At 42.9% G+C, this 23,035-nt stretch overlaps 1 protein-coding gene across 1 annotated transcript in view; it reads left to right on the top strand.

Annotated features, from left to right (window-relative positions):
- The window catches only part of UPP2 (uridine phosphorylase 2), a 33,419-nt gene extending 13,699 nt beyond the window's left edge, over positions 1–19,720 (top strand). The window contains exons 4-7 of the mRNA XM_008138667.3: positions 2,336–2,450; positions 5,639–5,848; positions 8,045–8,191; positions 19,569–19,720. Coding sequence (XP_008136889.2) covers positions 2,336–2,450; positions 5,639–5,848; positions 8,045–8,191; positions 19,569–19,720 — 624 coding nt within the window. The remainder of the gene's footprint in view (positions 1–2,335; positions 2,451–5,638; positions 5,849–8,044; positions 8,192–19,568) is intronic.
- The last annotated feature ends 3,315 nt before the right edge of the window (positions 19,721–23,035 follow it).

Consider the following 23,035-nt stretch of genomic DNA (forward strand, 5'->3'; position numbering starts at 1 on the left):
CTCCTGTATTTAGAGCACGCTGACAGCTATGGACATACAGTGTCCTAAGACAAAATGGAAGTGGACTGATTTGCAGTTTTAAGGAACACATGGACCACTTCCCCCCGGACTCAGGGTAGCACACCCAGAGGGCAGTGGATATGTGTGTGCATGGAGTTTGCTTTTCTAAGTGTGTCTCTGCCATAGGCCTGTGTTCTGGAACAATAGCTGGAGAGTGTCACATGGCTGGACACTGCAGTCCTCATAAAGGGCAGAGCCAGGCTAGGGAACGAGGAAGCGGCCTCTGCAGAGTGTGACATTCCAAGGAGCTGAATCATATGTGACTCCTGCACCAGGGAAGAGCCAGCAACCCTTGATTACTCTAAGTACCTGGTGAGGGAGGGATGGATGACCATGGCTGGAAGCCTGGAGTAAAGAAGGGAAAATTACCCAATGCCCAGGGGGCCTCTAAGTTGATGTCCCGTCTGGGTCAAGAATGCCTCAACTTGTTTTGGGCTCAAATGAGAGAATCAATTCATTTGTTCATTCAACAACTATAGAATATCTACATTGGAAGGAAACTCAGTATTGTTTGATCTAGGCAAATTTTGTCTTACTAACTTTTGTTTGACATTTAGACTACACGTCTTTATTTTTCTTGCACAATGAATGGGTGAGAACAAAAAATAAGGTTTCTAAAACTGTGAAATTATTGTAAACAAGCAGTAAAACTTAAGAATAAGATATAAAACAGCAGCAAATGGATCTTGCGGTCTGGTCAGGGAAAAAAGAGCTGAAATACGGATCATGCCCAGAGGTCAGGCAATTAGAAATGGGCCTCACTAGGCATACACAGGATTTCCAACTTAGGCCCCTTCTTTGAAAAGTCTTTCCAGCAGCTGAGGTGTGTGTGTGTGTGTGTGTGTGTGTGTGTGTGTGTGTGCATGCGTGTGTGTGTGTGTGTGTGTGTGTGTGTGTGTGATAGACAGAGAGAGAGAGAGAGAGAGAGAGAGAGAGAGAGAGAGAGAGAGAGAGACTTTAACAGAAACACACAAGCCCATTTGTCATTTTACTACCATGTCACATAATAAGTGATCATTATAAACCTATCACGTATCTGATTTAGAAGGAACCTAATAGATCAACTAATGGTTCATTGCTTAATGTACAGCTGAGCAAATGAGATTTAGAGAGTTTGCTCTTTAGCGGCAGAGTCAGTGCCAAAGCCCAAACGTGTTCATCTTGGACATACAAATTAATTCAGGTTTGACTCATGTCTCCAGGAGACTTACAATGCTTTTGGAAGTCAGGACATATTCCATGGAAACCGAATATGGGAACCTCAGAGGCTCAAATTTGTCAGAGTTTCATATTCTTGATGACGAGAGGGAGGGAACTCAGGTGAGGACACCACGGTCCAGGCTGCAGGGGTTTTCCTGATTTGCTACGGAGACAATTAGTGGCAGACCTCACCTGCTGCCAAGATGACCCCGGTGCTTCCAGCACACCAAGTCTCTGTGCCCAAGGGTAGAACTAGGACACACGTGACCCTCTGATGCTAGGCTGGGCATAAAATGGCCTCTGATTCCGAACTCAGCTCCAGCCACTACAAATTCCACATGAAGGATCGTTCTGGAGAGTTATTAGAACATATTGATCACCAGGAGTTGCCAAATCCTCTTGTTGACCCCTCTTCTGGTGACACTGACTGTCCCATTCCCAAAGCTGAGGCACACCGGGATTACCAGTATGGTTGTGACCTGTCGCAATTTACCCTCACCTGCACATTCACTATCCACTCTACATCGTTGGATCCGGATGGAACCCACGTGTCTACTCCTTATGTTCCAGAGCTCACACAGAATTAGCAGCAAACGAGCAAGGCCACCTGAGAGCAATGCCGCGGATTTGTAACTTCGCTTAGTGTGGTGGAAAGGGACTGATCACCTGGCAGCCAAGTTTGTATTTCCTCGATATCAAGTCAATCTCAGGAAAAAAAAACTCTATTTCGCAGGCTCAGTGGAAAGAGCCCAGTGGGGAGACGAGCAGCGGCACTGCCCTGACGCCAGTACACCGTGCCCTCGTGGGCCACCTTCCTTCAGCTCCCGATGACCAGGCTGCTCCCAGCTTAACTGGCAGGGAGCTGCCTCTCGCTGGTCCTCGCAGATGAGCACATCCATCAGCGTGTCATGTAGGCGTCACTTAGAGCTGACTTACGGTCTCCCCAGCTTTGGCAAAGTCATGATGATTATGTAAATTTCTCTGAGGGCTGTTAACTTGTAATGAAGAAAGAAAATATGTCCTGTGCATATATCAGTTTGCGAGATGTAGAGTGACGTTCTCTTTCTCTCAACAGCATGGCATGGGGATCCCCTCCATTTCCATCATGCTGCATGAACTCATCAAATTACTGCACCATGCCCAGTGCTGTGATGTCACCATTATCAGAATGGGCACATCAGGGGGAATAGGTGAGATGTTTGATTTCTACTGTTAAATCCCAGGGATTGTTCCATGCAAAGCAGCCACCAAAATACACCAACATTCCCGAACCCAGCAGAAATCCAGATGGGCTAAGAAGTGTCGGGAAGCTCAGCTTGAGGACATTTAACAAAATTAAAGAAATATTTTCTTTTTATCTTCCTTTTTTCTCTCTCCATGGAAAACTGGAGTGGACTTGGGTGTTGTTATGGGGAAGAGTGGAAGTATTGCTAAGGAATATGTTTCCAGCATAAGAGAACGTTTTGAGGGCTGCAGTAAATTTTGAGGTGTAGAGATTTCATAAGTGACAGAAACAAGTGCTTTCAGGTAAAAAGAAACAATCACTCCTAATTGCCTTATTTGTCAGCGAAGTAAGCACACTTCATAGGAAAACATTGTTTTTAGCTCATGTTGGTGACTGCATCCTTTTTCTTGGCTGTTTCTTTTCCTCGTCAACACACCAGAATAGACTACACTGGGCCTTTAGGGAAGAGCCAGCTAGAGCTTCCTCTTGCCCAGAGCTTCCCCTCTCCCTGCCTCCTGGCTGGTCAGGCCTCTGGGCAGGGCCTTCTTTATGCTTCCACCTTGAGCTGAGCTCAAGTTATTTTTTCAACCTTTTCTTCAGGAGCAGATCATGTGAGGGGTCATTTTACTATGTCGCCATGTGCAAATGCAGACAGAGCATTGTAACTGGAACATTTGGTTGACAGAGTGACAGGACTGAATGAAAATTCTAAAAAGGGCTGAGATTTTTGTCTGAGAACTACACATTTTTGGAGCAAGAAGGGAGCTTTTGAAATCCTCAAACAAAAAACTAGAGAATGACTTGTCCAGGATCACGGAGCTTCAGGTAGCTGGGCCATGCTTCCCCAGAAACAGACATATTTAGAAAGACTGGGCTCTTGCTACAACTGTGGTCCAGGAACAAAGTCCACCCGAGGCGCTCAGAGATGGGACTAATGTAAAAGGACTTCTGTAGATGTCCACCCCGACAGAGGAGAAGGTTAGCATCAGTGCTAGATGAGATATCCTTCCGGATGCCTTTCTTTTGGCCTCTGAAAGATCTTAACTAGGATACACACGTCCTAACACATCTAAATATTAGCAAGACATCATTTTGATGCTCACATTTTCAACTTCTCAATCATTTTCTTACTAGAGGCCCGGTGCATGAAAATTCATGCACAGGAGGTGGGGGGGTCCCTCAGCCCGGCCTGCCCCCTCTCACAGTCTGGGAGCCCTCAGGGGCAGGAGGCAACCCAGCAATCAGGGGAAGGCGACGCCCCATCACACCTCTGCTGCTGCTACTGCCGGCAGTGCAAGCCTCAGCCGGCCCTGGTTACCTGAGCCTCGGGCGGCCCTGGTCGGCTGGGAAGTCACCATCTGAGGCTTGCCTGCACCTCGGGCCGGCCCTGGGCGGCTGGGGGCTGAGAGGACTGGGGGACTCCAGAGGCAGGTACGTGGAGCGGCCAGGCCCACCTGGGGGCGGGCCCAGCCTTGCTGCACGCCTGCCACCCCAGTGGGGCTGAGGGAACTGGGCGCCGCCATCTTGTGGCTGTGGGTGCCACCATCTTTGATGGCATGGCAGTCAATTAGCATATTCCCTCTTTATTAGATAGGATTCCTATTCCTATTCAAATAATTCAAGGAGCCACTTGTTTGACTTATTTAAAAAGTGTCTGACCCACCAAGGCTCACTCATCAGAGCCCACCTTGGGTCCCTGGGTGGATCTCCTAAATTAACCCCATGTTGATCAATACTGAAATTTACAAAAACCCAGAAGGATATGGCTGTGCTCTATAAAAGGCCAGATAGTAAGCATTTAAGGCTTTGTAGTATGGAAGCAACGATAGACAACATGTAATGAACGAATGTGGCTGTGGTCCAAGAAAACTTTACTGACAAAGACAGTCTGAATTTGGCCCATGGATTGTAGTTTGCAGATGTCTGCCCTATGGCATTTCTATGGAAGCATTCACTCATTTGATACATTTTTATTGAGTATCTATAATGCAATAGGCATAATGCTAGAACTGGGGAGACAACAGTGAACAATGCTCTTGACTTTATAGAGCTTATGTTTAATCAGGGCCATAGGCAAACAAATGAGTAATTACAAAGAGTGAGATGAATGTTAGAACAGGAGTCTAGGGCAGTGGTCGGCAAACTCATTAGTCAACAGAGCCAAATATCAACAGTACAACGATTGAAATTACTTTTGAGAGCCAAATTTTTTAAACTTAAACTTCTTCTAACGCCACTTCTTCAAAATAGACTCACCCAGGCTGTGGTATTTTGTGGAAGAGCCACACTCAAGGGGCCAAAGAGCCGCATGTGGCTCGCGAGCCGCAGTTTGCAGACCACGGGTAGGGCATTGCCAGTGTATAGTCCCTTATTTTGGCTCTAAATAGAAATCAGAATGGGTCAAAAACTAGGTCAAAAGCTGGCCCTGGGGAAATTTACTGTCACCTACCTATGCTGCCTTTTTATCCACCCTGTCCCCCCTCCTGAATTCAGACCTTTTGAAGGAAGTGACTTAAGCCTACACCTGAAGAATGAGTTGGTGTTAGTCTGATGAAAAGGTGTGGGGAGGACAAAAGAGCATTCCAGCAGGGAGAAGAACAGTCCAGAAAACGGTTTCTCAAGTCCCTGTGACTTAGTTACTAAGGCCCATGAGCAAGCCAGACTTTGTAGCCCTGGAAGGTCAGCCAGGAGGCCTAATTTACATGGGGTCAGAGAGGGGAGGAGGGGTGATGTGAGGAGAATCAGAAGGAAGGGGGATATAGATGCAAAGAAATTACAGTAATCAAGGAGATGCAGAGAAGATTAAATATAAAGTAGTCACATCATTTTAGGAAAGCTACTTGCTGGCAGGCTCATTTACTTTATTCCTGACCTAATTTATTCAAATTTGAGCCTGAAGGCCAATGCTAATTTGCATGTCCAAGAGTCATGTTTGTCTTGAAATCTAAACCCCATCACATTGTAAATGTGAATCCGGGAAGACAGGACATGCAAATGCCTGTTCTGAATGTTATTATTTAATTGCATTTGGAAAAAAAATAATTTAAAGGATGGAAAGAGGGAGAATCATTAGCAACTAGCATTAATTAATGTTGGCAGAATTGATTACATACTCTGTGTCAAAGTAACCACTCATTTATTCCCGCATCCCAGGGGTCGCACCGGGGTCTGTTGTAATAACAGACACAGCTGTGGACTCCTTCTTCAAGCCCAGATTTGAACAGGTTATCTTGGACAACATTGTCACCCGAAGTACTGAACTTGATAAGGAACTGGCGGAGGAACTATTCAACTGCAGCAGAGAAATTCCCAACTTCCCAACCCTCATTGGACATACGATGTGTACCTATGATTTTTATGAAGGTGAGAAGAATTTATAAATTGTGAAAGCAACTCTTCGTTATTCAAACCCATAATTTAGAAATGTAAAAGTTGGGGATTTAAAAAGGGACTGAAACAGCCTTTTTAACTTCCTGTAGCAGAGGAACGTAAGAATATAATGAGCAGCAGAGAAACACCCATAGTGACGATGTATTGAGAGGGGGTTTAATCCTCCAAGAACAAACTGAATACCAAAATGCAATTAATGATGTTAGTAAAATCTTCTCTCTGTTAATGCCTTTAATTTCAATTGATGACTCTGGGAGAAGGGGAATATGCTGATTCCGTGTTTCTGCCATCACCTACAGCGCAAAGTGACCTGCTGCTCAGGAAAGAGTGGGACCCAGAAAATATTTAGGGGAGGAATTCCAAAGGGATGGGTGGCACCGAAGTTATCCTTTTTTCCTCTCAGCGACAATTAAAGTGTTCCCAAATCAAGTTGAGGAACAAATCAAAGGTGACTGCTAAGTAGCTTTTGTAACAAGGGCTGAGAAGCCAGGAGAATAAAGTGTCAAGGGCAGACCCTGCTCATTCCAGAAGAAAGACTCTAACCAGGGGTGGTACCATTCCTTGGAGGGCATTCTAGAAAAATTGTAGTGTGGTTGTGTTTTAGTGTGTTCACCAAAGCACACATTATTTCATTTTTAATTATTTTTCTTTGGATCAAACTTAGGCTATTATATTACAATTTTAAAATTATGTGTGGATATAGGCTATAGTATCTGTAAACGTTACTTCAGGTTAGTAACATTTTATTTTATAACCTATTATTATAAAACAGGAGGCATGTTGGGTGTGATAGGGTTGAAACTCTCTGTCATAGACTGCTGGCTGCTTCGTTGGGAGGGTCAAGGGTGGGTATAAGGCAGATCTTACAAATGACAGCCTGTTGGAGCCCCTATTTTCTTTGGTCTGCACAGAATTTTTAAAATGTGAATTATTTTGCCAACATTTATAGTTTCTTGAAATTTCACATGAAAATCCATAGTTTGGGCTCCTTGAAATAACATAGCATTAAAAATTTTTAAATAATGCACGGCAGCCTGACAAGCCCGACCAACACCCAGGGCTACATTCAATGAGGGGAGGGAGGCTGCTCCCTTCAGGTCCTGCAGTCCTCGCTGACACCACCTGCTTGGCTCTGGGGACATCTGAGTTGGAATTGGCTTCAATAACACTAGAGGGGTTGGCAGGCAGCCTTAAGGAGGAGGGAGCAAGGGGAAGCGGACAGCCAGGGTGGAAGTAGCCTGAAAGATTAAAAGGGAGGAAAGGAAGCCCAAAAGAGGACTGTGCAAATAATGATGGTGACAGAGTGCTGTTGGCCTCCCTGCTCCAACCCAGGCCATCCTTGGGCGTGTGCTGGGGAGAAGTCTGTTCCCAGAGCCTGCAGGGTGGAGGAGGAGTTAGAGCATCAGAATTTTTTCCACCTCTTTCCAGCCCCATTAATTGATACAAGTGAGAGTAAGTGGTAAATGAACACTGAGAGCATCATAGGAGGGAAAAGGTGATCACCAGGGGTGGCAGGCAGCTGAGAGCTGTGTGGCAGAGAAGAAGGTGGACACATTGGTACCATTGTCACGATGGGTAGATGGAGAGTTGCAGTGTCCAAACCATGGTCCTGCTCCTCAAGGAGCTCAGAGCATCACTAAGGTTTGACGTCTCTTCTCCCCCAGCACCTGGCCCCGGGCCATCCCCCAGTCACGGGAGCCAACCCGAGATTTTCCTCAAAGGGCAGATCTCTCAGTGACCCTCAAGTTCAATGTTTCTTCTTTGAAAGGAGCAAGTAATCTCTGGGGTGACAATTTGGCACTACGTGAATATCTTGTAACCCAACTCTCTTTTACCCAATGATTTTAGCCTGCATTACAAAATGATGATTTTCTAATTCCATTATCCCTGGGCACAGTGCTGGCTGCCGTGGCCAATCAATAGCCACCTGCCCCAGAGCCGGGGCCCTCAGCACTGTGGAGACTACTCTGCACAGAGGAGACTCTGGAGTCGGGCACAGCCTTGCTCCCGGTCCAGTGATAGGAAGACTCGGACGGTGGGTTTATCCTACCTGGGGCGCAGGTCCAAGAGTCAGAGTCGGCTGCGGAGCACTCGGCTGACTGCAAGCCTCTTGGTGGTGCCACTGCCACTGTCCTTATCAGGTTGCTCACTGCTCTCCGTCTCTTTCAGGCCAGGGTCGACTAGATGGAGCCCTGTGCAGCTTTTCCAGAGAGAAAAAGGTAGATTACTTGAAGAGAGCATATATAGCTGGTGTCAGGAATATCGAGATGGAATCTACAGTGTTTGCGGCCATGTGTAGACTCTGTGGTCTGAAAGGTAAGTCCTTCATGAATGCCTAGGGTGCAAGTCTCTTCTTTTATAAAGTTACTTGCACTCCGCAGGAGAAGAAAAAGCTATAGATGCCTTTAGGTTGAATGCATGCCTTACAATTGTTTATAATATGGATTATCTCACAACGTCTTATGAGTGGGCAGGATATTATTCCCATCATGCAAACGAGGAAGCCAAGCCTTAAGGGTCAAAAGCAAGTTGCCCAAGGTCACCCAGATAGTGTGTTATGTAGCTAGGATGTGACAGAAAGTTCCACTTTCTTCATCTGGGTAGTGGCTGCTATTTTCTATTACAATTTAATTTATCAAGACATGACACAAATAACATATTTCAAAGATAGTCCACCAAAAGACAAAATGTGAGTGGAGTAGTGGTGTGTTTTTAAAGTTAATTTACATGTATTTTTGGTTTTTCCAACTTTCTATTTTGAAAAATTTCAATAATACAGAAAAATTGAAAGAATAGCTTAATAGATACCTATATGCTCTTTACCAAGATTCAATAATTTTTAATATTTTGCCACACTTGTGCATGCTCTCTAAGTGTGTGTGGATATATATATACATATATATATACATATAGTATTCACATATATTTATGTGTATGTATATAAAGCACCCCTATTTGCCTTTGCTCCTGAATTGTTTATAAATGAATTGCAAACATCATGCCACTTAATTCTTATACCTCAGCATCATTTCCTAAGAATAAAAATATTCTCCTAATGACCACAATACTATATCAAAACAAAAAAGGCTAAAAAACGTGAAATAAGTTTCATAACATCATTTAACATCCATCCCATATTTAAATTTTTCTAAAAGTATCTTTTATAGAATTTTTCCTTAACCAATATCAAATTAACTTTATACATTATATTACTTGATTGTTATATCTCTGTAATTATTACATCTAGAATATTCACCTTACTTTTCTCTTTTTCTCAAGACAGTAGGTTTCTTTTTGTTTGTTTGTTTGTTTGTTTGTGTTTTGAGTCCAGGCTGTTATCTTGTAGAATATCCCAGGTTCTAGATCTGCCTGTGTGGTTCATCATGGGGTTTCACTTGCTCCACTAGGCTGCATTTTTCTTGTAAAGTGGAAGCGAGGTCAAGTGACTTGATTAGATACAATTGTATGGCAAAAACACTTCAGAGTAATGGAAACTCTCCATTGCACCGCATCAAGGAGATGTAATGTGAGGATGTTCCACTATTAGTAATTTCGAGTTGCATCACTTGGTTCAAGTGGTAACTGCCATCTCACTCCATTGAAAAGCTAAAGTCTTCTCTTTGTAAGTAGCAAGTAATCTCTGGGGTGACAGGTAATCTGGCACTGTGTGAATACCCTGTAACCCGGCCATCTTTTACCCAATGATCTTAGCATGGGCTGCAAAATGATGGTTTTTCTCACTCCATCGTTCCTCCTATGTTTATTAGCTAGCATTCTTCTTTAAGACAAGCTTTACATCCTCACACACACTTCTGCCTTTATCTCTTTTTTTCTTTTTGGTTGGGATGAGTCATTGTTGTATTGTGGATTTTGTCCAATTCAATGTGTTACAAACGGATCTGTCATTATTTTTTTGATACTCAAATTACCCCAAATTTGGCCAGGAAGAGGCCCCTCTATTGCACCCCCTTTTTTTTTGTCCCTTTGAAATAAATCTGTTAGCTCTTGAGAATTTTCTCACTTTCAGGCACAACAAGATGCTGAGGCACCGGTTGCATTTTCCTTGCCTCAAGTCTGGAATCAGCCATTTCTCCAGCAAGTTCTTGTCCCTTTTAGTAGAGAATGATATTAAGAAACCAAATGGGTGCAGCACGTACTTTTATTTTTGGTGAAATTATTCCAATAGAAACACCAACCTTGGATCAGCACCAAGAAAACTTATTCAAGTAAAATGTAATTTTCATGAGCACTAGTCAGTATAACTATTCTTTCTGATTTTTAATTATTTTCATAGTCATCTTTTAGGTTTAATTTTTAAAATTTTTTTTCAATGGAAGAGAGTAAAGCTGCAGAGTGAGTAAAGTATTCTTTATTAAGTTGACTATGAAAGTCTCAGATCTATAGCATAATAGCACCATCTAAAATAATAGTTTTGATGTCCAAGAAAATGTTCAAGCAACCTTTTTTTAGAATTTGCAGTTTTGCATTTCACACAGAGACTATCTTTTTTCCAGAAAAAAAAAATATCCATAAAATATGTCATTGATTCAAATGTGTTTTATAGTGTGTCTACTGAGTGCATGGCACAATTACAAGGCTGGTTTTTAAATCAGATTTTGACTGATAAGATTTATCTCGATCATTTTCTTCCTAAACAAAGAAGGAGTTTCTTCTGTGCATCAACAAGTGGCTTGAGTGCCCAAGCCCTGGGTGTATAGCAGTGGACACCACAGATAAAGTCTCCGCCTATGGAACCTAGTGAGAGAGACGAACAACGAAGACTAATGTCTAATAACTTAGTGATACATCAGATGCTGAAGAGTGCTATGGCTAAAATAAGGCAGGGAAAGGAACAAGGATGCCCAAAATAGGGAGGAAACCATAATTTTAAGTGGCATGGTCAGGGAAGGATGCACGGAGAAGGTGCCATTTTAGAAAATGCCACGTGGACATAAGGTAAAGAGCATTCTGGGAAATGCAAATCTACGGCCACGTGGCAGGAGCATGCAGGTGTGTTGGAGGAACTAGGCGGCCAGTGAGGCTGGAGGGGAGGGACAGCAGTGGAGAGTGGCAGGTGCCGGTGGTGTGGTCACTGTGAGGAGCGTGACTTTCACTCTGAGCAACACGGGAAGTCATTGCAGGGCTTTGAAGAGAAAAGTGGCCAGGTAGGACTTAAGTTTTAACAGGACCACACAGCCTGCTAGGTTAGGAAGAGCCTACTGGGGGGAAGGGCAGAAGCAGGGAGAAGAATAAGAGGGCAAATGCAGCAGGCCGGGAGAGATGGTGGGCCAGGGTGAGGGCAGTGGAGGTGGTGAGCAGTCTGAGTCTAGGTACATCTAACAGCAAATCTAATGAAATTTGTTGACAATACCATGTGAATGTTGAGAAAAAGACAGGACTTAAGAATGATATCCAGGTTTTTGGCCCAAACATCTGGAAGGATGGAGTTGGGAGATAGAAAATTAGGTGAGGATTTGGGACTGTAGACATCAAATGGAGGCTAAGCAAGCAGATGGATTTATGAATCTAGAGTTTAGGCAAGAAGTTTGGGCTGGATAAGTAAAATTGCGAGTTGACAGCATATAGCTGGCAATTAAAGCCATGCAACCGATGAGATGACAAAGAGAATGAGTATAGAAACAGATGAGAAAAGATCCTTGGTTAGAAGTTAAAGGAGGTGAGGGAGATCCAGGAAAGGCGGCTAAGGAGGAGTGGCTGGTGAAATTGGCAGAAACACATGGAGAGTCTCGTGTCCTGGCGCCCAGAAAAGAAACCCAATAAAGAGTTATAGCTCAATAATGCTTCATTCGATCACACTGGAATTTTTTAAAAATATATTTTATTGATTTTTTACAGAGAGGAAGGGAGAGGGATAGAGAGTTTGAAACAACGGTCAGCTGCCTTCTGCACATCTCCTACTGGGGATGTGCCCGCAACCAAGGTACATGCCCTTGACCAGAATCGAACCTGGGACTCTTCAGTCCGCAGGCGGATGCTCTGTCCACTGAGCCAAACCGGTTAGGGCCATACTGGAATTTTAATTTCAATATTCATCCTTACAGTCAATCAATATGAATATACAAACAAAATGTATGTGGTACATTTTTTAAAATTACATTTAGAAAGACTTTATAGTTCAGAAGAAGAGATTAATTGTAGAACCACTATCCTTAATTACTTCCATCTCCCAGAGTACGTGTACAAGCCAATCTTGGTGCTATTTATGTGGAGGATGCAAATGCATCCTTGTCCTCTTTAGAAGGTCATCATTAAAGCCCCTTTCAGAGAAACAATAGCATCTGATTTTCTCTGCACCAGTTAGTGAGAGTGGGCACCCCAGCTGGGGCAGCTTGCCCTTGCCTAAGAGCAGCCCGATTACACACAGCCTACAGGAACACCTGGATTCAGGTACTTCTGTTCCAGGAAATGCTCTTCACATTTCTTTATTATAGAAACAACAAGTGGACACTTGAGTCACAGCTTCACCAATATGCAAATGAGCAGAATTTAGGAACCAGTTTAGTTAAACATAAAATACCTATGTACAAACATGCTATCCTGATATAAGTTTGGTGCTGACCTTCAGTTCTTCCTGAAGAGGCACAAATTGACAGCCGAGGAGAGCTCAGGCTTGTGAACCCTGGAGTCAAGTCTGTCTCAGAAAATGTTGCCAAAATCTCAGAGGAATTATTCTGTTATGAGGATTTTTCTGACCTTGCTGCAAGTCCTTGACCTTGCACTCGGCCACCTGCAGGCCCCTCCTGGATTCTTTCCGGTCTGCTTGATGTAGTTCTGCCGCCTGCTGCAGTTTTCTTTCTCTGCTGCTGTTGGTAGCTGACTTTCGCCTGCACGCAGCTCTCGGCAGGCCACTGCTGCAGCCTTGTCATTGAGCAGAGCCCTCTGGGCTGCCAACATTCGCACTAAAGGTTGTATGTACCTCTGTAATTCTGAAGTTCTTTGGAGTATTTCTATCTGAATTTCTTTGTGGTGAAAACTCCACTGATTTGAAAGCTGAATTCTTGGTACACTGCCCCAAGAACATAGACAAAAGCCACATGCATATGATGCTACCATGTCCCTGTCTTTCATCACTTCATAAGATCCTTCCCCCAAAGCGTGAAGCGTGGAAAAGCTCTGTGTGAGCTAGAAAAGCTTGCTCAGAGCAAGGACTGAGGAAGCCTTCATGAGCAACTGTTTTAATATAAAGTAAGTTGGAGAGGAGATCCCAATAGTAAGCAACATGGGGAAATATTTCTCACCTGGCACCAAGCTCAGGGCCCGGCTGAGCTGGCCTCCCAGGCCTGTTCCTCATCCCCATCTCACTCCCACTGTAGTAATGGCTCAACCGACCCTGTCTCTCCAGGCAGCCTTTTCGAAGGGCCTTTCTGTCCCTTTACCACTACCAGCTGACTGAACCCAATGTGACTTCATACTAACGTGATGATGGCTAGTGGTTTTACTTTATAAATAACAACTTTTTATTTAAACAAAAGTCTTCTAGAGACCCCATTGTCCTAACTCAGAGGAGTCACTCACTGAGTTTGGACCTTTTTGCGTCCACCGGAGACAAGGAGGTCTTGGATCCAAGTGGATTACTGATTCTTATCTTTATGATTAATAAGGGATCTCACCATACATCTCACTTCATCAGAGAAGCCGTGAATGACTGCCTGAACTAAACCTACTCACATTCATTCTACTCACGCATTCTACTTCACTTCTCTGCATCGCAATGGTCACTATAGACTATATTTTGAGTTTCTTTATATATTAACTTACATATTACTTTACATATATTAGTGCATGAAGGTATGTATTTAGCATCTCCACCCAATGTAAGCACCACGAGAACAGGGATGTTGTTTGTCATTTTCTTGCTTTATCCCCAGCACTTAGAATAATATCTGCCATGTGGACATTCAGATATTTGCTAAATGATCAAACAAACAAATGAAAAGAGTGGCTACTCGACTGTTATTTACCATGGAAAATGGCTATAGCAAATTCAACTTGTTCCTTCAGTCCCAGCCTCACCAGTGGCTTGGAATGATGATGGAGTGCCTCTCATCTGTCCAAACAGGAACAGATAAAGCCTTTAGTGTAAGGCACCCTTTTCCTAGAAAGTTCAAATGATATTTCTGCTTTATCTGTACCCCTGAATCTCTTGCTATTTCATAGGTGGACAAACTGCTTGAAACGTGTTATCCTGATCTCATTATCATAAAAAGAATAGTGGGGCCCAATGCTGAATTAACAAAGATTGGTGAAGGGGAACAGTGGCATTCACGAAATTATTGTACCCTGAAAGGCTGAATCTCCAGAATACTGGAAACGCCCTGACAATGCTGCATAAATGCATTCACCTATGGTTTCATACGATGCACACATCCATCCCTCTCTTAGAGCAAAGTCTATTTTAATTACACCCCTGACATTCTGATTAAAGATGATAATCCTTCTGCACTGTGAATTTGTGATAAGTATGTTCAATTTGTATTTATTTTTAAAAGACAGTGCTGCCTTCTGACACACACTTGCTTGCATGGCACTATATGAAACCTAATATTTATCTGAGATTAGGTTCTGCTTAAATCCTCTTTGTCTTCGGAGTTCGCAGCACTTGCCGTGGGTTTTCTTTAGGGTAAAGGAAGAATTCAGTGTTATTTCTTTTGGCAGGCGCTGGTGACTCGGGGGATACATTCAGACTTCCTAATATTACTTTATTACATTTCAATGAAAGGGAGCAAAATCGTGCTTTAATTCCATTTTATGTTCTTGTGCTGGTCCCTGCAATGAAGGATATTGGGCTTTAGGAACTGCACGGTGATCACTGATAAAGTAAAAAGGATTCTATTCAGTCTGGGGCTGGAGCGTTTCTTACCTCTCAAGTGGAGGAAAACCGGGGTTTTGAAATGTAATTATACAAGAGTGTGGGGCAACCAATTGCAGCTCTCTTCACCCTCATCAGAGAACAAGGAACTGTGGCTCAGAGAGGGTCTCACAGTTACAAAGTCGCTGAGCTGGAGTTTGAACACAGCTCTGTCCCTCTTCCCAGCAGCCTCCCATGGATACACAGGTTCATAGCCTCTGTTCAGAATAACAACAACAACAAAAAGCAGATGTTTCTATTTTAAAAGTTGTGAACAGAGGGTTGTGCTACTTTAGCAAACAAACCCTAAGGGCTAAGCATATACCCAGAGGGTTAGTGTTGGAATCAAAGCGTTCAGTTGATATGTATTCCTTAGTATGCACAGCGGTTATTTTGCCAAGAAAATCATTGTATCTGGGAAACCAGGTATAAATGGCTAGTAATTCATTTATTGCTTTGTCAAAGACAACACTTAACAAAATGGTTTCTTCGTACTTTCTTGGGTTTTACATATTTTCAATCAAGATCAGCATCTATAGTTTTATTTGATTCATTTTACTCTTCTTCCCTCTATTCCAGTCCTCCCGCCCATTACCATCCCATCACCCATTAGAGAAACATGTAGGGCCACAGCACAGCCCTTTGTGGGGTTGGCATTGCCTTTGACCCACCCCTCCCCTGCTCTGCCCCAGGGAGGCATCCTGGGCTCCCCGACTGGAACCCCCACTCCATCCTCTCGCCATCCTGACACATTTCTGGTTGGGAGTCCAGCATCCAGCAGAGGTCAAGTCCCCAAGGTTGCAGCTGAACCTCATAGTCCTCACACCAACTAGATGATGTGAGACACCTAAGCTGAGAGTGTGGGCTTGGGAGAGAGATATCTCATAGAGATCACCTGCTCCTTTCTCTGAGAATGAAATGAAGCCTAAAGAGTGTACGTAACCTGCCCGAGGAAACACAGCTGGGTCGAAACAGGTGGACTAGAACAAGATCTCCTGTCTCCTCACCCCCACTCCCTCCACTACCCCATCAGGCGTGAAAGAGCAGCATATTTTATCTATTGACAGATTACTTATACTCTTCTTTCTTTAAAGGCATTAGCAGAAGCTTTCAATAAAAGATGAATGTATACTATAACTTAAGCAAGGTAAAGAGGAAAAAAAAGCACATATTTAAGGGAGTAGCTGGGTATTTCTCAATACCAAAGAGGCTACCTGGGAGTGCAATGCTAACTCTAAAAACTTCTATTTAGTTCTGAGTTTTCTGGAGGCCAAGTTGAAAATGGAAACACATTGAGTTACACAACACTCATTATCTAATTTAAAAGAAAGCATTTGAGGTTTACCATAAAAACTTTATCCAAGGGTTAAACTTAAGTGAAATTATCAGCCGTATGATAGTGGGCAGTGTACTCAATAACACTTTTATAAAAGATATGGGATGATTCTTGATAGAGTTAATGCTAAATCTTGGTTCTGTCTAATTCTGCATTTCTTTGGAAACCTGAAGTACTAGGGTCCAGGTTTGCACATTTGTTGTAACTTGATTTGATTCAGGGTAGAGTTTAAAGTCTTTAAAGCAATAGTTCTCAAATATTAATGTGCAAATAACTTAACTAGGAAGATTTTTTTAAATGCAGATTCACACCCTGGCTCGGTTGCTTGGAGCATTGTCCCATACACTAAAAGGCTGAGGGTTCAATCCCCAGTTGGGTATACATGAGAGGCAACTGACTGATCTCTCTCTCTCTCTCTCTCTCTCTCTCTCTCTCTCTCTCTCTCTCTCTCTCTCTCTCTCTCTCTCTCCTCTCTATTTCTCTCATCAATAAACATATCCTTAGGTGGGGATAAAAAATTAAAAAAATAAAATGCAGACTCACTGCCCTCTCCACCTCTTCCCTTAACTCCGCATATCAGGGACAGAGCCGGGGGTCTGCATTACTAACGAGCTCTGGTTTGGATGGAGCAACCAGCTGAGCACATTCTGAGAGACACCAATCGAGAAGAACAAATTGTTTCCAGGCTGCTTAGCTTTGATCAGCCCCTTTGAATAGGAATTTTCTCCCCTTAGTTGTTGATTCACAGACAACAGACGGATGTCTCAGAGGAGACAGAGGCAGTGCGAAGGCTCTGGGTTGTGGAGACTCCTATGCTTTGTACACCAGGCATACGGGGGGCAAACAGGGGTCTGCCTGGTGAACGCAAAGCTTGAGGAGTGAAGGGGGCCGTGGAAAGGGCCAGAAGTGGCAGAGGAGCTGACACCGAGCAGGCTGGGAGCGCCCGAGCAAGCCTGGGCTGCTTTGCCACTTTCTGAGGCCCAGCCTGTCTGGGCTCCGCTGTCCCTGCGGGCCTCTGTGGCTGGCCTTGCTGTCTTTGCCTACAGCTCATGGGGAACTTCCCTGGAAATCCATTCGGAAAGTTGGGGCGAAAGCAGGGGGCCATGGGCTCCTAAGGATTCATGGGTGGGCTTCAGGGTCCCTGACCCCCCTGAAATTATACACAAATATTGTGCGTGTGTATGCATAAGTATAGTTTCGTGAAAAGAGATTCACAAAAATACACAACTTTCATCAGATCCTCAAAGGGACCACACATGATCCCAAAGAGCTGACAGCTGTTGGGAGTTCCCGGTGCCGCGGAGGCCTTGAGCTCCGTATCTGTGCTGGGGTGAGCTCCCAGCACATTGCAGACCTGCCCATTGCAGACCTGCCGTCAGTTAGCTGACCACCTCGTTGGTGACAGCCAGGTCACTAAGGGTCCCTCTGCAGGAGCCACCCTCCCTGCCCAATCTGAGGAGTCTGGTAGTAAAGTTGTCAGACTTGATTTTGACAACTGGTGTTGGGCAATTAATCCGCTTTCATTGCTCATGGAAACAGTAATTTCAGGTGACAAGATTGTTATGTGCTGCTTGTTAATGGGACCTCTGGGGTCGAGAAAACACCACTGAGATGGCTCTGCCCTGTTCTTTCCCATCTCTGGCATCACCCTGGAAATCTCCAGATAAAATGTTTAGTCAGCTCCCGCTCTGAAAGCTACAGAGCGCGGTTTCCTTTCATCCCTCTTCCAAGGGCAGGATTAGAGAAAAGCTTGCAGCCTTTCCTTGCGGCCGCCAGCCCAGGCCGCCTCCACAAGCTTGCTGATCATTAACTTGAAAAGCTGGGGAATTTTCTAGCCCTTCCATTTGCTTGTTTACCCATCCAGCCAAGTTGCTTTACAACCAAGTGAGTTTTGAATAAAGAGGGTCCCAGATGATGAAATATTTGGCTCAGCTCAAGTCGTGTATTTCCATTCCTTTTCACGTCGCTGAACAAGAGGGTTCCTTTGACCGATGGGTCAGGGCAGGTCTGCCGAATGGTTCACCACGTGCCAGCTCAGATGACAGGTGGATGGAAGGGAGGTAACGCTTCTTAGCAGTTTAGGAAGCTGGGAATTGGGTGGCTATTTACTAGCTGTGCATACTGGGCCATGTGTTTGACCTCCCTAAGCCCTCATTTCATCATCTGTCAAAAGGGGATAAAAATAATAGCTAGCGCATGGGACAGCTGTAAGGACTAAGTGGTATTGTAAATGCCTGGCAGATAGCAAGAGCTCAGCGAAACAGAAAAGATAGTATCTATTATAAATACAATTCATTTCTCCTTTCCAAACCCAGATCTTATAAAGAAGTCTGAAATAGTGGAGAGGTTAAAGAAATAAATATAACACTCCAGCCCAACTTTATCGCCATGCCCTCGGAGCTTGTTAACATAGCCACATCTCATCCCATCAACCCTGAAATCCTTTTCTAAAATGCTGCAGACGAAGATAGAGATGATTACACTATCAGTTCAAATGGCTGACACCAATTTCATTGTGTATGACCACATTGCTCGAAATCAAAGATTTCATGCGAAACTGACACTCAAGAATTTGTAGGAGACCTGCTTTCTCTCCCTGGTTCTCCTTGATGAAACAAGCCAGACACTGCCATCGTGGTAATTTCCACAAGAGTTTCAGCGGTGTGTTTTTGTTCGTTTGTTTTTAGCAAAAGGTGTCTATTCTTTTTCCCTACTTCCGCATCTATCATAGGATTTTATTCCCACTCTTTAGAAACTAAATGCTAATAAATTTGCTCCTTCGTGGAGTTGATTCCTACTTAACTTCGTTAAGTTCAGATTTTATTTTAGAAGTCAGTGTAATGATTAAACATTTAAAACTCCTGGACTGTGACATTTGGAGTTTTAAGTATTTCCTTTAATATTTGTCTTCTCAAATTTCATGAAGGTTCGTACTCACCTTTATTGATATTTCCTTAGGTCTGCATTCATAGCTTTTGTTTATTTTATTTATTTATTTATTTATTTATTAACATTCATAGCTTTTATATTTACTTTAATCTTCAGCGAAACTGCAGCAGGCAAACTAAACATTGCACCAAGATGTTCAATGTCATCTAGGACTAATGGCCAGCCCTCCAGTTATATCCTCAAGTAAGAAGAGCCTCGTCTAACTGGAAATAGGAGAGAAAACTGGAGCTCTGTGTGTCCTGAATGGCAAGGATCTCTCCTTGTTCTTGACAGGCTTTCCCTTAATCTAGCCAATTGTAGAGGCAAGGAAAACAGAGAGTGCTTGAAATTATTCCCATTAACTTATTTAGATGGGGTGTTTGGTGAGAGTCCATAGAAATATGGGTTGTAGAGAAGGCTAGAGAGGTCCCTGGGTTGCATCTACATGACAGAGAAAATAACCCAAAGTACATGTGCTAGGGACATGGGGGTGTTTGGCTAATGTTTCTACACAAACGATGAACCCATTGGTTCAGTAATGGTGTCGCTTGCCCTCCTAGCTGCTGTGGTCTGTGTGACACTCCTGGACAGACTTGAATGTGACCAGATCAACTTGCCCCATGATATCCTGGTGGAGTACCAGCAACGGCCCCAGCTCCTCATCTCCAACTTCATCAAACGGCGGCTTGGACTGCGTGACCAGATGTCATAATTGGGCAGCCCAACTCTTCCCTGCAAGTTTGTAGTTCAAGTTGTCATGTTGACATTACATATCATTTGTGGCGTTTTCATAGAGTTCTCATCCACATGCTAAAATCATAATAGAGTGATTTTATAAAAACCCCTTTCTCCTAAAAAAAATGAATTTATCTTACAAGAATTTAATACATTCGTTAAGTTCAGATTTTATTTTAGAAGTCAGTCTAATAATTAAACATTTAAAACTCCTGGACTGTGACATTTGAAGTTTCATATGCAGCATTAATTAAGCTCACATCAAAATAGATCAGCCATTTGTAGACATGGTTCCCAGTCACTGTTTCAGAAGCCCATCCAGAAATTCATGATAGAATGTTGTCAGGCACTCTAGGTGTTGGTCAAGTGACAAGAATAGATCATGCACACTCAAAATATTTACAGAAAAAAACTGTGAGTGTAAGGTAGGTCTATATTAAAAAGCAACCCTTTGGGAAATATGGCATACTTCTTCCCCCTGCATGATCTCAGCACACCACGGAATAGGATTAGAGGCTTACGTTTGCCTATGTTTGTGGTTTCATCATGAAATACAATCACATTTATTTTCAAATGAAAACCCTCAGTAATGCAAAGAAAGATTCTCCTTTTTCTTCAGAAATCACAAATGATTCAATCACCTTCTAGCATTCTTTTTTTCCTTTGAAGGAGATATATTTTGAGGAGGCTGTATTTTTTATGTTATTTCCATGTTTACCTAGTAAATGGAGAAATTAGTCACAACTGACTTTAGACTTGAGTTCAAAATGTGAAAGCCTTCCTTTGGTGTGACTTTGAAGCAGGTCCTGCCCACACCCTGCCTGTCCTCCCATTCAGTTAGACCCTCTGGGAGGCGCTCTGAGTTGATGCTCCTGGGGAGCGGGGGGCTGATCTAAAGCTGAAACACTTAAGAGTTGGGGAGCATGAATGGGGGTTGAGTGCAGGAGAGCTAACAATCTTGTATAGTATGTCACGTTGTGTATATATATTTATATGGTTGTGACTCAAATAAAGTTTAACTTCAACCAGATAGAGATTATTTGCATCTTTTTACTCAACGACAATGAACAATCCCCCAAGAGGTACATCAGTTTGGGAATTTCTTTTGGCAATAGATATGTTTGGAGCACAATTTTAAGGTACCCCAATAACTGACCAAAGATCAGAACTAAAAGTTAAGTAGAGTAATATTGTCATCATTAGTGGAGTATGCACTTTGTCCCATCTTTTGTAGACCAAGTGGGAATAACCAAAATGCTCTTCATAACCTTTCAAACCCCAGAAGTTTGAACTTCTTTCTTGTCTGCTCCTAGAAAATCTTTATTTCTGTTTTATTGAGAGAAGAGGAGGCCATGGGAGAGACAGAAAAATAAAAATTACGGTTAACTCCTGACTGGGCGCGTGTGAGCCTGTGCGGTGCATCTGCATAGGTTCATGTCTGTGTTTTCATGGTATCAGCTGCACAAGCCAGAACCTTGGAAACTTCTCTGGTGATTCAGTCTCCTTCTTTCCTACTCCAATCAGTTGCCAAGACCTGTTAATTGATTCTCCTAAATACTTCTCCATTTGTTTACCAATGGAAAGCCTTCCTGGTCCTCAAACAAGTTTCCATTTGCAGCCATGACCAGCTCTTCTACTTCCATGTTTCACTCCCAAATACCAACACAGTGGAAGTTTAATGATTACTTTTTGGTCCAAAATAGACTAAATAACTTTCCCTGGCTTATTTTTACCTAGGTATAGAATATTATTTAGTACTTTGTACCCTGTGGGTGCTCAATAAGGACTATTAACCATCAGTCTCAACAACATCTCAGTCAGTTGGAATTTTATTTCTTTCTTTTAAAAATATAGTAGCTCTTGACATTTGGGACTCGTTTTGCAGAAGGTCGATAACAACCTATGGACCCACTCTGCAGGAAAAGGCACATTCATATGTCTACCCCTGAATTTGCATATCATTTCATGAGTTCACATACCTTCCTTAGGCTGGGTCATGGCAGGATACCTGTGTCCTCTATCGAAGACCACAGTGCCTGTGGGTGGCCCCTGCCACACCCCTGCCTTCTCTAGCTTCTTACAATTACTCACCCTCCAGCCCCCTTCGATCAGGGCTGGTAGCAGCTGTTCCCAGCTGCGCCATCCTTTGTTGTTCCCTAAATCCTGCTTACCCTTTGTTAACAGTCCCATCAGTAAGTTCTGTCAGTTCCCCAGTTTAATTGTGCCACTTGGTTCCTGCTGGGAACCAGAACACATTGGAGAACCCAACATTTTTTGGAAAAACAGTGACTTGAGAAACTGAAGTCATTCTATATGAAGATCTCTCCATTACAATATTTTTTCTACTGCAAAACAGAAATTAGGATTTTTGTTTTTAAACTGGTAGAGAACTTTTAAAAAGGCAATCCTTTATAAAAATATGTATTCTTGCATTTAAAAGTCCTCATGGAACTCACCAGGGCTTGCAGCTTGAGAAACACGGGTTTTGATGTATTTTCCTAGCCGGGTGCTGGGCATCACATGTATGATAGAATTGAAAGCTTGAGTCAAAGATAGATAAATGGCCTCTATTGCTTGCTTCTGAGCTACGTGTCCCATCATTCTGTCACGGAAGGAAATTAAAGTTGTCTGGCACATACTGCATTGCAGACAGCCACACTGTTCCTCATCAGGATCCTGTGTGCCTCTAGATGTCTATGCACAAATATATTTTTTTAAGATTTGATCTACAATCTTCATGTCAGGATTAGAGATAAGTAAACTAATCTTCAGTTATTAGGCTCTCACTTTGTCCCTTTAAAAAAATAATAAAGGAAGCAGGACTTTTCCTACATCTTCCAGGACGTTCTCTATCTTCAAAGAATCCTGAAATGATACCCAGTGGCTCCACAACCAACGTCTCCTAAGATGAAAACTGAAAGTACATATAATGTTCAACGTGTTTTATTATTTATTTACTTAACAGTTTTCCATTTCTCAGCTCCTTTTTTACTCCTTTCAAATAGGTGGTACTCAATATAGAATCAATTTAACATTTATTTCTCTAAAATTGAGCATAGCAATTTTCCCTTGAGAACAAAACCCCACCATTAAACCACTTCTTTCCCTCTGAAACATTAAACATAATTTAAATGTTACTTTTTCCATAATATAGCTTATATTTTAAAATCATCAGGCAAGAAACCTAGAAATGAATATCATAAATTTTATAGAGAATTAGTCAAAATTATCCCACCAAAAGGTAGTTTCTTAGGGTTATGTCCATTTTTTCTAAATGTCTAAAGTGTCTTGG

The sequence above is a fragment of the Eptesicus fuscus genome, chromosome 11, assembly GCF_027574615.1.
Source record: "Eptesicus fuscus isolate TK198812 chromosome 11, DD_ASM_mEF_20220401, whole genome shotgun sequence".
In the NCBI taxonomy this organism is placed as follows: Eukaryota; Metazoa; Chordata; class Mammalia; order Chiroptera; family Vespertilionidae; genus Eptesicus; species Eptesicus fuscus.